Genomic DNA, 15,192 nt, shown 5'->3' on the forward strand with positions numbered 1-15,192 from the left:
GGTCGAACTTCGATAACAAATATCGTATTGCGCTTTCTCTTCCTTACACTGTTTAATTTCCACACTTTAAATTTGCGTACATGTATGTCTAAATATTTATTGTCTTGATTATTTTACATACATGTTTTTAACAGTGTTAGGTTTTGGAATTGCATAGAAAGACTTTAGGTTATGTATTACTAGCTATGGTTTAAATTGAACACACTTGACTTAGGAAAATTTTTTAAATACCCAAATCAACCCCCCCCCCTCCCCCGGGGGCGTCTTGGGAATACACCATTACTATCAACTCAAAGGCTCCTTCGGAGCCTTCATCACTCAAGAGTGATGGATCTCTTTGCCCACAACAGAGGTGTTTGTCTTAACTTCCACACCTTTACCATGTGCTTTCATGCATAGGTGGAAATTTATGCTACAAACTAGTAAAACAAGGCTTCTAACCCTCCTATTCACTTTGTTGCATACACTCAATTCCTCTCATTCTTTGACATAGAATAGTCAAATTTTAACCCATCAAAAGTGTGTCGTGTGTGAAGCAGAGTCTTCTTGTTGTGATGTGGACTCATGATGGTAAGATTTACGTGGCAGGGAATTAGTGGGTGAAGCATTGTGGGGCTTCTCCCACTGACTGCCTACCAAGTGGGCTTGTGCAATTCCTTCTTCCTTGCATATACCGGGCTTCTGTAATTCTTTCTACCTTATTTGGATGTCCACCTCTGACTTAATGAGTTGGGATAAGTTCATATGATGTGGTTTTGTTTTATTTCTTATTGATTTCAATTTCTCCAAATTTATTTTCAAAATATTTAACAAAATTATGACTTTTAGTGAAGAAATTATGATTCAAAAATTTAAAACCAAAACTTTCATGGCCAAGTAGCTCAAAGAAAACTTACTCAATCTATTGAAATCCAAAAAATTATCACAAAATCAGAAACTTGATTATCCTCAATTATAATCACAAGTTATATTCATGGATAATTTTCATTTCATAAGTTCGAAGAAATAAAAATTAGTTCTTCATGTGCATAACCATGAATGATTAGGAAAAGACTTCGATATCATCTGATAAATTTCTTTTGTAAACAATAACAAGAAATTTCCCAAATTAATCACAAGTATATGAACATTAAATAGATAATTAGAATATAGAAGAACCTTGTAACATGCACTCCATTGTTGAGGTCCTAAGGATAAGACTCTCCTAGTTACTTGAATTCTAACTTAAGGAAATCCTACTAATAATCATAAGCTCTTAGCGCAAACAAGGCTCCCACATTACCAAATTTCCATATTGTCTAGCATTTCCAAAATGTCTAGCATTTATTTACCCTAAATTTTTATAAAATCAACTTTGTAAGTCCACAAAGTTCTAATAAAAAAGACAAGTGAAGTGTGGGAGCCAAAATAAATCTTTCAATAAAATAATTATTGAATCATTCTAGGAATTAGATAAATGCTTCAGCATATAAGGTTTGTTTAGTTGCACAGAACACACAGTGAATTATATAAAATAAAGCTTACTTGATATAATTCATTAATCCTTCTTATTTATAAAGGACCTAGAAAAAATATTTGGAAGAATAAAATGTAATGTAAAATTGTATAAAAATTTATCCAAATTTATTCGAATCCAAATTCAACATCTAAAATTCATGCTCCTAAATGCAGCATCAATGCATAGGCAAAACGAGAGTTTTAGATATGTTAGAAATGGTCCAAACATCGAATTGAATTTTGTCTCTATAAGAAAGCTTGATGATGAGAGGTTATTGCAAGGCCTCCGATGATGGGTAGTGGAAGCTCATTAAAGGTTTGATGGTTAGAAAGAAGTATTTTACAATCTACTTTATGCACGTAAAGCTCTCCAAGTATATGTTAATATAATGAAAAATGATTCAATTTTGAAGTATGAGCCTAATTTTAAAGCTCAAATCATGGAGATGTGCGCGCATTTGATATTCTTCAAAATTTGTAGACATTAGGACAATCCGAGAACGACGTTAATTTCTCACATATTCAATACATAACTAATTAATTTCGAAGTATTTTATTTGTTTTAACAAAAATCTATCAAATGATTATGCTTTTATTTTTCAATAATACTCACCCGCTCAATACATAAAATGATCTTGAATATATTTTTAATTTTTAAATATACCTTAAAAAAAAGATAATTGAATTGATTCTAAATTTTTTATGATGCAAATTTTTAATGAATAAATCCCAAAGACTAATTCCTAAATCTTAAAAGCTTTTTTTTTTTTTTTTTTGGTTTTCTTTTTGGGTGAATTATTTTGATATTTTCTTGGGAATAGTATACATTAAAATTGGGAAGAACATGGCGTCATTTTTGTTTTTTTTTATTTTCAGTTATCCTTCCCGCCTCAGCCTGGACCCCCTGTTGTCCACGAGGTAACGGACAAAACTGCCAACGTGACGGTCGTTCTTGTCCGCGTCTCCGAACACACCCCTCATCTCCCTCGCGCTCACCCTCACCGCCTCCCCCTCCTCTTCCACCATCGCCAGCCTCACCGAGTCAGCCACCGAGTCACGGCTGAACCACCCGTCTCGCTCTTCCCTATCCACTTCCACCCCCAGTCTCTTCCCTTCCAACAACCTCGCGTTCAGCCCTTGATCATTCATCACCGGCAGCAGAACCAAAACTCGCCCGAGTCCCAGTCCCTCGATCACCGAGTTCCATCCACAGTGAGTCAAGAAACCTCCCACCGACCAGTGACTCAGTATCCTCACCTGCGGGGCCCAGCCCACGTAAACCATTCCCCGCCCCTCGACTCGCTCCTCGAACCCCTCTGGCAGCGCCGAGCAGTCCCGGGTCGATTCGTTCGGCTTCCTTATCACCCAGAGGAAAGGCAACCGCGATTGCTCAAGCCCAAGGGCCAACTCGGTGATCTGTTCTCCGCTCAGAGTCGCCTCGCTTCCTAGCGCAACGTAGACGACAGAGTCAGGTCGCTGCCGGTCCAACCATTCTTTAATCTCGACCCATCTCTCGTCGTCCTCATCTCTCTCCACCGGCGGGAGGAACCCAACCGGAACGACCGGTTTCTGGTAAAGTTGCGCGAGTAGTTCGAACCACTCCGGTTCGAACTCGGGAGAGCTTCTGATGGCAACAAAGTCGCAGTCCCGAACCGTGACCGTGTATCGGACCGTGTCCGACGTGCCGGATTCGTTCTCGCCGGCGCTCTCCGTGATCTTCTTCACCTCGTGGGGGCGAAACGCGAGGTTGGACTCGAGGGGGACCCAGTCGGGTACGGCGGCAAAGTCCTCCGCCGTCGATCGGGAGTCGCGGCGGGAGGGCGGGCCAATGTAGGCGAGGCAGGCGGCGGTGAAGAGGGAGAAGAAAGCGGAGGAGACGCCGAGCTCCGCCGCGAGCGGAGGGAGCCAGTGGGAGGCGTAATCGCAGAGGATCCAGTCGGCGGCGGCGGTCCGGAGGAAGGCGATCAAGCGTGTTTGGAGCAAATCGAAGGCTTGTTTGAGGAGCTGGGATTTGTGGGGAGGGATGTCGAGGGACGATTCGGCGTCGGGGGGTAAGTTATGGATTTGGGGGAGGGGAAGGGAAACGAGGGAGATGAGGGGAGAGAGAGCGGCGGGTGGTTTAGGGAGGCGGCGGAGGTTGCGGGGTGTGGAGACGAAGGAGACGCGGTGGCCCAGTTGGGCTAAGCGGGTGGAGAGATGGAAGAAAGGGATGAGGTGGCCCATGGCCAGCCATGGGAACATCACAACGTGAATTCGGACATCGCCGCCGTCTTGCGCGGCGGTGAGGACGGCGGCCGGGGTCGTGAGGGACATGGAGGATGGGGGAGATTTGGTACCCCGGGGATGGATTGAGGTTGAATTTGGAGTTGGAGTAGAAAGAGATATTGGGACTGAGGAGGATCTAACTATGATGTAATATACTGGAGAGGATATGGCAGTTGCGACGGCGGCAGCGCTGACAGTGAGTTTTTTCCTGATATATTATTATTTTAAAATAATATATTAAATAATATTCTATTTGAAAAAATATTAGGCTCACCTACAAAGCTAGGGAGTGTTGGTGAAACTGAATTTTATGGTTTTGGCCTGGCAAATGCAAGATATTGATTATGGTTTTGTTTTATATATAGTTGTAGTCCGAGTTTTTTTTCAGATTTATCCTTTTTAAAAATATATATATTAAATAATATATTTTTTTTAAAATAACTCTAACATAATCTTGTTAAAACAAAGAGCAAGATTTATCACGTGTCACATCCAAAATAAATATAAACAAATCTCGTTATTTGGTTTAGCGAGATTTAACTTGATACGCGTGCATACAAAATTTTTTGTGTTCTCTTTTTTTATTTATTTATTATAATAATGATTAATTAAACAATGGAAGAGAAGAATCATTTATTAATTTGAATTTTCACATAAAATAAATTACAATTTATAACTTAGTTAAAAATATTATTTTTATCATAAATTAATATAACAATCATATATTACAATTATACACTAATAGCAGGATTATATTTAATTAAATAGGGAAATTTTTTATTATTTTATTGAGTGGAAAATATTTAAATATTAATTAAAAATAATTATTATTGAAATTGTTAACTAATAATCTTAATAGTTGGATTAGGAATGAAAAACTAATCGATTGAGAAAATAAGGCTCACAGGTTTTTCGTAGAAGTGGAACAATGAAGGGCTGAGATAGTAGTGAAGGAAAATTGCACAATTCATGCTTGATATGGTGTATAGCTTCCCAAAATCTCTCCTTCTGTGGTAACATTTTTCGAGTTTTTTCCTGTTTTAACTTTTTTTTAAATGAATATATTAAATAATACCTCATTCTGGGAAGTATTTTCCAGAATAACTCTGACGTAATCTCGCTACTCCAAGTAGCGATATTTAACCAAATCTCGCTACTTGGAGTAGCGAGATTTACTTTTGCCTGAAGGGCTCATGCTAACACGTGTCAAATCTCGTTACTCCAAGTAGCGAGATTTAATTGGGAGAAATAATGCTCTACCAGCCGCCTTTCGACGCGTGGTAAATCTCTGCCAACCACCATTTGACGCGTGGTAAATCTCGCTACTCCAAGTAGCGAGATTTTGCTAGGATCATTAATGCTCTGCCAACCGCCTTTTGAATTACCTCCACCCGGCTCTCGACGCGTGGCAAATCTCGCTACTTGGAGTAGCGAGATTTGCTTCAGAATAACTTCGCCCGTTCTTCCTCCTTTCTTGCGCGAACAGAGTACCTATTGCAGAGCCGAGCAAGTGACCGTTGAAGGAAGACTCTAGAGCAGGCGACCGTTGCGGGCTTCATCAAATCGAAGGTTATATAAGGAGATGGGGTAAGTTATGTTTTCCATGTTCAATGCTTAGATTTTTACATTATTTTTATTTCATCGAAAGCTTTGATAATCTGATAGAGAGTTTGTGATTTGTATTAAAAGATTCGTGGACAAACATTACTCTTAAGGTTTGTATTTCATTGTTTTGGTATTTAAATTTATTTTTTTGCTGATAATATTTTATTTGTATTTCATTGTTTGGGTATTTGAATTTAATTTTTTGCTGATAATATTTTATTTTTTCCATTCAAACTGTTGTTCAATATTTATTTTTTTTTTTTTATTGTTGTTTCATTGTAAAATGCATTATCTTTCCTGCCCTAGAAATTGTTGAAGTTTCCTCCACTCACTAAATTTGTTGAATTTCCTTCTACTATTTTGAATATAATTGTGCAATTATAATTAGATCATATGGTTCAAAATGGGAAATTTTGTTATTCAATTCTTGAATTTTCTTGTACTGTTTTTAATATAATTGGGCACATCGACTAAAGTTGTGAACATAACATGTAAATTGTATAGTTTTAATTGATGCTTTGAGTTAATGTGAGTGCACATTATAATTATAAATTGTATTGTCATATGTATAAGATCCTAGGATCTTATACCTTATTTTCCGGGTTATTAATAATTATGTTGAAAATTTTAAAGTAAAAAATTCTGACTCTTATATTAATGCTAAAGAACTAAAAAAAAAAAAATGTGATATTTTTATAATCTACAAAAGAAGAATCTGAAAATTGAGAATTATTTTCTAAACATTGAACACATTCTTAGGCTTTTCTCTTCCCTTTATTCTTTTCTTTTCTCCAGTTAATTTAGGGCTATTTGAAAAATTAAAATTTAACAATATGTTTGGTTAATATTTATGAAAATTAATATAAATTAAATTTTTTAATTAAAAAATATTTATGTATTATTTTTAAATCAATTAATATTTTAAATATATAATTAAAAAATAAATTTACAAATAATATATAATAAAAATATTATAAAAATAAAAATACAATTTATTATAATTATTTTAATTAATTGTTGTACTATCCAAATTTATTTTATAATAAAATCTTTTTTTTACATGACAATTGAAAAATTGTGAAAAATATTATATTATTGCTTTTATAATTATATATATATATATATATATATATATATATATCTTAATTTGAATTCTATTTCAATTTTTTTTCATAAACAGTTAAAAATTGAAAATAAAAACTGAAAAATGACCACATAAAGAAACATATTTATATAATATGTTTTCTTTTTCACTTTTCTAATCTTTAACTAAATAGTTTTATTTTATTTTTAGATTTATGAATTGGTTCTTCAAAAAACTAAAAAAAAAAAAAAAAAATTAGGGCCAGCACAACACAATGATTCATATATATATATATTGTTGGATGCTACGCCTTCTCAATTTCAAAAGCTAACTCATAGGATAAATCTTGCCAAATACTTAATAATTGATTATTAGTACCTTTCACAATAATTCCAATAATCTCTCTCTCATACATGAGACTCCAATTTTAACCCATCTCGAGAAGAATGTTAAAACATGTTTTTGAAACTAGTATTTGGGGTGGGATTTTTTCCATACTTATATATATATATATATATATGTGTGTGTGTGTGTGTGTGTGTGTGTGTGTGTGTGTGTGTGTAGGCTATGGAAAAAATGTTGCTTTGGGAATGTGTGTGTGTAGGCTATGAAAATAAAATAAAATTTATTACCTCTTTGTCTGCCTACTCAAGAATCCAGCTATAATGTGACTTGCTGTCTGGACATCAATGAGTTCTCCCTCTCCTAGACTCAGATAATCATGTGGGCAAGGTTTAACAAGTTCTCTTTGAGTGAAGAGTTTTCTTAGTTCTCCAAGCTCATAGCCTAAATTTCTTTTGTATTTTGTTCACCAATACTCACAAGCCTACTACTTGGTTTCCAACAATCTACTCAATTCTAACTCACCCAAAATCACATACACAAAGGCAATGTTCACAGAATCACAGCTCTAGCTATGAAAGGTTATCTCACTCATCCTCTATCATTAGTCCATCCTATGTAATAGAACAATGGCTTTAACCAATATATAAATAGAGGCAACTGCTACACTGCATAGAAACTGCCAAAAAAGAAAGGTGCTTGAACAACTGACCATCATTAGAATCCTAAAGTAGTAGAAGACAATTCGTTGGATTACCCGAGTTATTTGGTAGGTGCAGCAGTTCTAAAAAATGCGGTTCCTTAGGGATCAAATTAAAATAAAAAATTCCATGAAAAAAGGCCCATATGTATAAGATCCTAGGGTGGGGGGTGCCTGAGGAGGCCACAGTCGACAGAGCACCATTAAAGATCCAACAGTACGAGGGTGAAGCCGGCCTCAATTAGTCACCGTCGATGACGCTGACTGGGAACACTGTAGAGATGATAGCTAAAAGGTCACATTATTAGAGGAGAGTAGTAATGAGTTTTTTCCTCCCCGAATTTATGTATTTTTCACCAATATATCGATATAAATGTAGTGTTCACATTTTAAAGCACTTGCCATAAGACAATCCCATTCCCATTTCATGAATCGGGATGTTATGCGTCTTAAGTAACATTTTTCCAAAAGATCCCTTCAACTCCTTTGAGTATGGCTGTTTGGATTAGCAATGAATCCTCAAAAGGCTACTTAACAAAATTGAACTTCAAATTAAGTGGCAACAATTTTGGAAAAATTACTTTTAAGAGCACCATTTCATAGTTCTTTGGATTCTAAGTTGAATTACAATTTTGGGAAAATCCGAAGTATATGTCATATGGGGAAAATCAATACATATTTATGTTGTTTATTCATAGACGCTGAATTCATCTATTTATTTTCTTGGTGGGAAAGTTAGGTCCAAACTCTAAGTTCATTCATTCATTAGAATTTGTATACATCTATTTGGTTTATAGTTATTAGTTATTTCGTCTCATTTACACATCACTTATACATACAATTTTCTCTTGCGTAGGTTTGTTTTATTTCCCGATCGCCGATCTAAATGGCAGGAAGCTCAAGCAGTGATCCAATCACGGTATTTTAATATATAGGGGGGAACATAATAACCGCATTAGATGGTGTTAGGTATAGTAGTCGGCCAGTTCGACTTATTCGAATTGGCCGTAGGTGTAAATTAAGTAAATTATATACGAAGATATATAAATATTTGCATATTGATCCAGATCAATATGCATTGCGAGTGACCGCAAGATACCCTGCGCGAGAGTTAAATAATACAGCATTCTACGAGGTTGTTCCGATATCAGATGATTATGGGTTGCGCATTGTATTGGACGCACACTGTGTTGGTGAGACATATTTAACGATGCAATTGTATGTCGAGACTATTCCTCAAGTGGGTGTAATTGCAGTTAGGCAACCAGATGAGCCCGCGGAGCAATTGGGTGAAGTCGGTGAAGACACCGAACAAAAACATCAGGTCGATGTTGGTGGGGAGGTTCGTGCTATGTCCACGGTCGATTTTAATGAATATCCGGGATCGTCGTTCCAGCCATCGGAGTACGAAGCACCTGTTCCTCACACGTTTCCGCAGGGAGGTTGAGAAGACGTCTCGAGTGCGGTACCAGCATCATTGTTTGCCATTGCGAACGACGCATTGGACGAGGGCATGAACATTACGAATGATGTTCATATTGAAGACGAACACATGCACGACCAGGAAATGGGTGAAGGGTTAAATGATGTCTCCAATGATGTGAACTTACCTCACCATGACACGGACGATGCAACGTTTGACGCGCAATTCATCGGCGAGCTTCCGATGTATGGTCATATTGACCTAGCTGCTTCAGATTTAACTACGGTCGATGAGCTTCCCATGCGCATCACTCGTTGGGAAGAATCCTCTAAGTTGAGTAAGGGGATGCTCTTCGGTTCGAAGGATCAGCTGATCGCTGCAGTGCGAATATATCACGCTCACACCCACCATGACTTCCATGTGGTGCGATCTACTCCTAAGTTGTGGGTTGCTAGGTGTAAGGACCACGATTGCGCGTGGAGATTGTGTGCCATGTATCCGATGATATACCGTTTTTTCGAAATCACCCAATATAGTGGTCCGCATACGTGTCTGAATGAACTTATATCGCAGGACCATAACCAAATCACGTCGTCCCTCATTGCTGGGGAGATAGTGAATATGATTAGGGGAGATGCGTCGACGTCGATTGCTACATTGAAGGAGTTAATTGATCGTCGATTCGGGTATTCAACATCTTATAAGAAGGTTTGGTTGGGCAAACAGAAGGCAATAGCCCAAGTCTTCGGCGATTGGGAGAAATCATATGAAACGTTACCGAAGTGGATGGAATCGATGCGCGCGTACAATCCTAGGACTACAGTCAGGTGGAGGTCAACTCCGGTTCTAGGTAGCACTAACAGCGCAACCTTCGTATCTGTATTTTGGTCATTTGCAGCATCTATTCAGGGTTTTCGTCACTGCCCTCCCGTTATATGTGTGGACGGGACACACTTGTATGGTAAGTACAAGGGCAAACTCCTTATTGCGACGTGCCCCGATGCAAATAGGCAAATATTTCCCCTTGCATTCGCTATTGTGCAAGAGGAAAGCCTCGACACATGGAATTGGTTTTTGTGTTCTCTGCGTTTGATTACTGACAGGGACGACATTTGCCTCATATCAGATCGACATCCAGGGATTATCGCTGCGGTGCAGCAAAATCCTGATTGGCAACCACCACGTGCGCACCACCGATTTTGCCTTCAACATGTCGTTAGCAACTTTAATATGAAAGTGCGGAGTGTTAATATGAAGCGAATGGCTGAGCGAGCCGGAAGGGAGCATCAGGTGAGAAAATTTGACACCTGTATGGAGAGGATATTCGACGAGGGTGGAGAGCTAGCCAAGTCGTTCTTCGATCAGATCCCTCCTCATATGTGGACTCAGTGCCACGACGGTGGAAAGAGGTATGGAAACATGACCACCAACCTGGTCGAATGTTTCAACACTGTCCTAAAAGGCGCACGTAGCCTTCCCATAATGGCTCTCGTGCAACTAACATTTTATCGTGTTGCACATTACTTTAATAGCCGACGGGAGTCTGCTCGTAACGCAATATCTGGAGGAAATACGTTAACTCCGCATATATTGCTAGCGATGGAAAGAAGGAAGCTGAAGGCGACCAGACAACGAGTCACGACGTTCAACCGGTCTAGGGGTACTTTTAGTATCATGACCGCGCAGCGGGGACCCCATAAAGGAAACAATGTCCAAACTTTGAGCACCCAGAGGTGCGAATGCTCCTGCGGGAAGTGGCAATCTTTACACTATCCCTGCTCGCACCTTCTTGCAGCCTGTGCCGAGACATGGCTAAATGCGAGCCAATTTGTTGAGCCATATTGGAGCACTGCCGAGCACTATGCAACATATGCTGTAGAATTTTATCCAATCATGCATGAGGCATATTGGCCAACTTGCTCATTGCCAAACTTGCAGGCAAATCCTGCATACGCTAGACATAAAGGTCGGTCTAGGAGCTCACGTATACATAACGAGATGGATGCTCGGGAAGGTCGAAAACATATCACGTGTAGCATATGCCGTCAAGAAGGACATAACCGCACAAGATGTCCGAGAAGGACCCAACCTGGGGATGCAGCTGGACCTTCGCACTGACCTATAACTTATAGGTTATCCGGGATTTGCATACTCTTACTCCTCGCGTCACGACAAGTTTTCAGCTGCCATTTTACTTATTCCTTATGAAAAATTTGTTTCCAAATGTTAAATCCTCAAACCGCTTTCATTTTTTGGTGAACAAGCGAATGCTCCATGCTCAATTTGTTTCTGAGCAATTGAGTCACTGTGTCCATCAATCGAGAATAGTGTATGTTCAAATGAAAACTTGGTGAGACATTTTCATTTGTACACATATAGGATAAACCTTGAGATTTTTGTTCGGTTCCACCATACAAAGCACCGGGGACAGATACTCAATTCTTATGATTTCTATGTTAATGCTTTCAATATTCTGGCTTGTTTGTAGGATCGATCCAAGGCCGTCCGATACTACTGTACTGTGTATGGGCGATAGGCATCGGTCCAGTCGGGGGTGGACCGATTCACATGCTGACGTGTTATATTACCGAGGGGGCAGTCAGAGCGTACAGGATAGGATAGGCGCAGACCCTCGCATTACTGATTGGATACATGATGCGGGTTTTTATGGGATATATCAGATTGGCCATATCCAGTTGGATTGGCATCTTGTGACCGCGTTGGTCGAGCGATGGAGGCCAGACACACACACTTTCCACTTGCCACACGGGGAGGCGACTATCACATTACAGGATGTCGCGGTGTTGTTCGGGCTACCGATTGATGGGTTGCCCGTCACTGGTCGTACAGCTGGACCAGTAAAGGATGGAGGAGTCGGTTAAGGGGGAGGACTTCACCGCATGTGCGAGAGATTGTTAGAAGTGGTGCCCCCAAATGGTGAGCTTGTTGGTGCCCGCATTCGCATACGGTTTCTAGAGGGGGAGATGTTTCACCAGCTTCCGGCTGATGCTGATAATCAGACTATAGCGTGTCACGCACGTGCCCACATGCTGCGATTGATATGTGGGATGCTGTTCTGCGACCTATCGGGGAGTTACGCACATTTGATGTTCCTTTCACTGCTCGCGGAGCGAGGAGAGATACCCCATTATAGTTGGGGTGCTGCGACGTTAGCCTGGCTGCACCGGGAGATGTGCCGCGCCGCTGACGTGTCGCACTCATAGATCGGAGGAGCACTCCGCTTATTGCAGGTTTGGGCATGGAAGAGATTCACGTCGTTAGCTCCTACGCGCCGCGGTGTCCAACGTCTTATTTAGAGGGATGAGGACGGACGACCGATTGACCCAACTCCACTCGCGTGGAGGTTAGTAACTCAACTGAAAATCATTTGCTTCAGTTGTAGTACGTAGTAGTGGTTACACCTTGCTAACTTACTTTTATTGTATACAAGTGGAGGGATCAGTTGTTGGCACCTAATGTTGCGCAACACACGTTGCCCTGGTACAGATTTGAGCTGGACATGCACCGGGAGCACGAGGTAGTCTCGGTTATGTGTATTGATAGTATTTTTCAAGATTTGCATATATTCCCATCCCACCTCTGACATTTACTATATGTCTACCTGCAGTTCATATGGGCGCCCTACACTGATGACATTGTTGCCGACCTACCACCTGGTTATGCAGTTGGGTCGGACCTCTGGGTTGCCCGAGTGCCACTCATATGTTTTCATATTGTCGAGTGGCATCTCCCAGACCGAGTGATGCGCCAGTTTGGCTTTCGACAGGGCATTCCCGGTCGCTTCTATACTTCGGGGGTCGATGTACGTGGGGAGGACTTGCACGAGATTGATGGTCGCGGTCCGGGGAACACAGATTGGGCTGCGGAACATGCCATGTACGTGAGTATGTGGGTACATAGGCGCGACTACATTGTTGAGGGAGTGCGGGCAGATGGCCCGATGCGTCCGAAGGATCCGTATTACGCGTGGTACAGGTCAATCACACGTCGCTTCGTAGATAGGACTGCGACGGTCTACATGAGCCTCGTACGCTTACTCAAACGTATACCTAATTTGTTACCGTGATGATTAGTAGTTCAATGTTTTAACCACTATTTTCGTATGCTACAGGCTGACGTATTACACCAGGTCGACTCGCTATCATCAGACCCCGCTGTGAGCGATTTAGCGAGAGTTGTTTTGGACATTGTCTACAAGAACGGGCGACGGATCCTTACCCCACGCCGGACCCCGGCCCCACGAGGTGGTCGAGCAGCTCTAGTACGAGGGGGTCGAGCAGCTACCTCCAGCCGTCCATCGAGTCCGGCCTTCTCACCGCCCATTGTACATGAGGAGTGTGTGTTTGGGCCGTCCGCTGCTGATTTTACGGGACCCTCTAGTAGATCGGCGGATTATCGATCTGACTCTGCCGTGACGCCGTCGATGTCGTACTTACTAGACGACCCTCTCGATGCGGAGGAGGTGGATGCACCCGGCTTTCCAGCTCGGACTCGTCCAGAGACTACATACGACATAGCTCTCCGTCCGCTTCACCTAGAAAGGGATTATCCAGTACGTATCAGACATGTAGCCCCTCGACGTGACCAGACGCCAGATGTGGAGGAGCAGCCAGGTGAGGGCATACGCAGACGGCAGCCACCCCGACACCGGAGACGACCTCCATGCGGTACCGAGTAGCCGATATATGTGTTTGTTAATTAGTTCATACTTTCATTTGTACATCAGATATATGTTTACAGCTTCATTTGTACATAATGAATTTATTCATTATTCATTTGGGCATAATGTATTTATTAATGACTTCATTTGTACAGCATCTATTTGTATAGAATATATCATTTTTCCTTTATTTCTACTTGTTTGGAGTATCATTTGTACATTATGTAATTGTTTGGAGTATCATTTGTACATAATGTAATTTTCTTAATTCTGAATCTATAGAGCAGCAATAGGTAAAGTGACAAGCAGGTATCATTTAGTGTACTAATTTGATATGTTGAATGTATACGAATCTGATGAATGTAACGTTGTGAACATACTGGTATCAACTGTATTTGAAGAATGTTTTATTTGCACAGGTGCGTGGATGGATATGCTCAATTTGTAAACAGGACTCTGCCAAAATTAGTATAGTATATTGATAGGTTCAATGTATACGATTCTCGTGAATGTAACGTTGTGAACATACTGGTATCAACTATATTTGAAGAATGTTTTATTTGCACAGGTGCGTGGATGGATATGCTCAATTTGTAAACAGGACGTTGCCGAAATTAGTATAGTATTTTGATAGGTTCAATGTATACGATTCTCGTGAATGTAACGTTGTGAACATACTGGTATCAACTGTATTTGAAGAATGTTTTATTTGCACAGGTGCATGGATGGATATGCTCAATTTGTAAACAGGACTCTGCCGAAATTAGTATAGTATTTTGATAGGTTCAATGTATACGATTCTCGTGAATGTAACGTTGTGAACATACTAGTATCAACTGTATTTGAATAATGTTTTATTTGCACAGGTGCATGGATGGATATGCTCAATTTTTAAACAGGACTCTGCCGAAATTAGTATACTATTTTGATAGGTTCAATGTATACGATTCTCATGAATGTAACATTGTGAAATATAATTTAGTCTCTCTATGTATGTTTCTTAGGTTTTATTTCTACTTTTAATTTCACAATATTGAAAGTAACACCAAACGGGCCCCCAAGGAAAAAGGAAAGAATTCAATTAGGTGCAATTCAACTTGAATAGGGTTGAAATGTATACTCAGTAAAAGAGCTGTATGATATGATGATTTATCTTTAGAACTACCAAAAAAAATATAATCCTAAAAAGTGTATACCGAGCCATTTGTATTTCTACAACAGTTGGTTCGTGGCATCATTGTATCCTTCGACTTTCGGATGCTTCAGAATTGTGTTACTAAAGATACAAAATTTTCATGAACATAAGAATTTTAATGTTTTGACCACAAACATATTGCTAATAGATTCCTTCGCATGGAGCATTAATCTTTTGTTCATAATAAGATTGATATGGAAAGGAGGGTATGTCTTCTTATTTTACATATAAAGTAAGATTTTTTACTAATTAATACCAAGTTGCGAATTTAGATATGAATGAATAGCTTCAAAGAAATGGAATTCGAACTAAACGAGGGAAAACATTGGAATACTTTGGAATCATTGAATGCACAAACCAAATGATAAGCAAAGGCACAATAAAACCAATCATTAAATCA

The 15,192-nt window shown here is 39.9% G+C and overlaps 2 protein-coding genes across 2 annotated transcripts; one reads left to right on the forward strand and one right to left on the reverse strand.

Moving 5' to 3' along the window:
• Positions 1-2,071: 2,071 nt before the first annotated feature.
• Positions 2,072-4,107, reverse strand: LOC131162559 (UDP-glycosyltransferase 91C1-like). The gene has a single exon (XM_058119172.1). The coding sequence runs from the start codon at positions 3,808-3,810 to the stop codon at positions 2,374-2,376; it is 1,437 nt and encodes a 478-aa protein (XP_057975155.1). The 5' UTR covers positions 3,811-4,107; the 3' UTR covers positions 2,072-2,373.
• A 7,226-nt stretch (positions 4,108-11,333) lies between these two features.
• Positions 11,334-13,780, forward strand: LOC131161978 (uncharacterized). Its single transcript, XM_058118060.1, has 4 exons — positions 11,334-12,280; positions 12,368-12,454; positions 12,545-12,964; positions 13,049-13,780. Exons 2-4 carry the CDS (start codon positions 12,437-12,439, stop codon positions 13,613-13,615), a joined length of 1,005 nt encoding a protein of 334 aa, XP_057974043.1. The 5' UTR covers positions 11,334-12,280; positions 12,368-12,436; the 3' UTR covers positions 13,616-13,780.
• Positions 13,781-15,192: the final 1,412 nt, after the last annotated feature.

This window comes from Malania oleifera, chromosome 8, assembly GCF_029873635.1.
Source record: "Malania oleifera isolate guangnan ecotype guangnan chromosome 8, ASM2987363v1, whole genome shotgun sequence".
In the NCBI taxonomy this organism is placed as follows: domain Eukaryota; kingdom Viridiplantae; phylum Streptophyta; class Magnoliopsida; order Santalales; family Ximeniaceae; genus Malania; species Malania oleifera.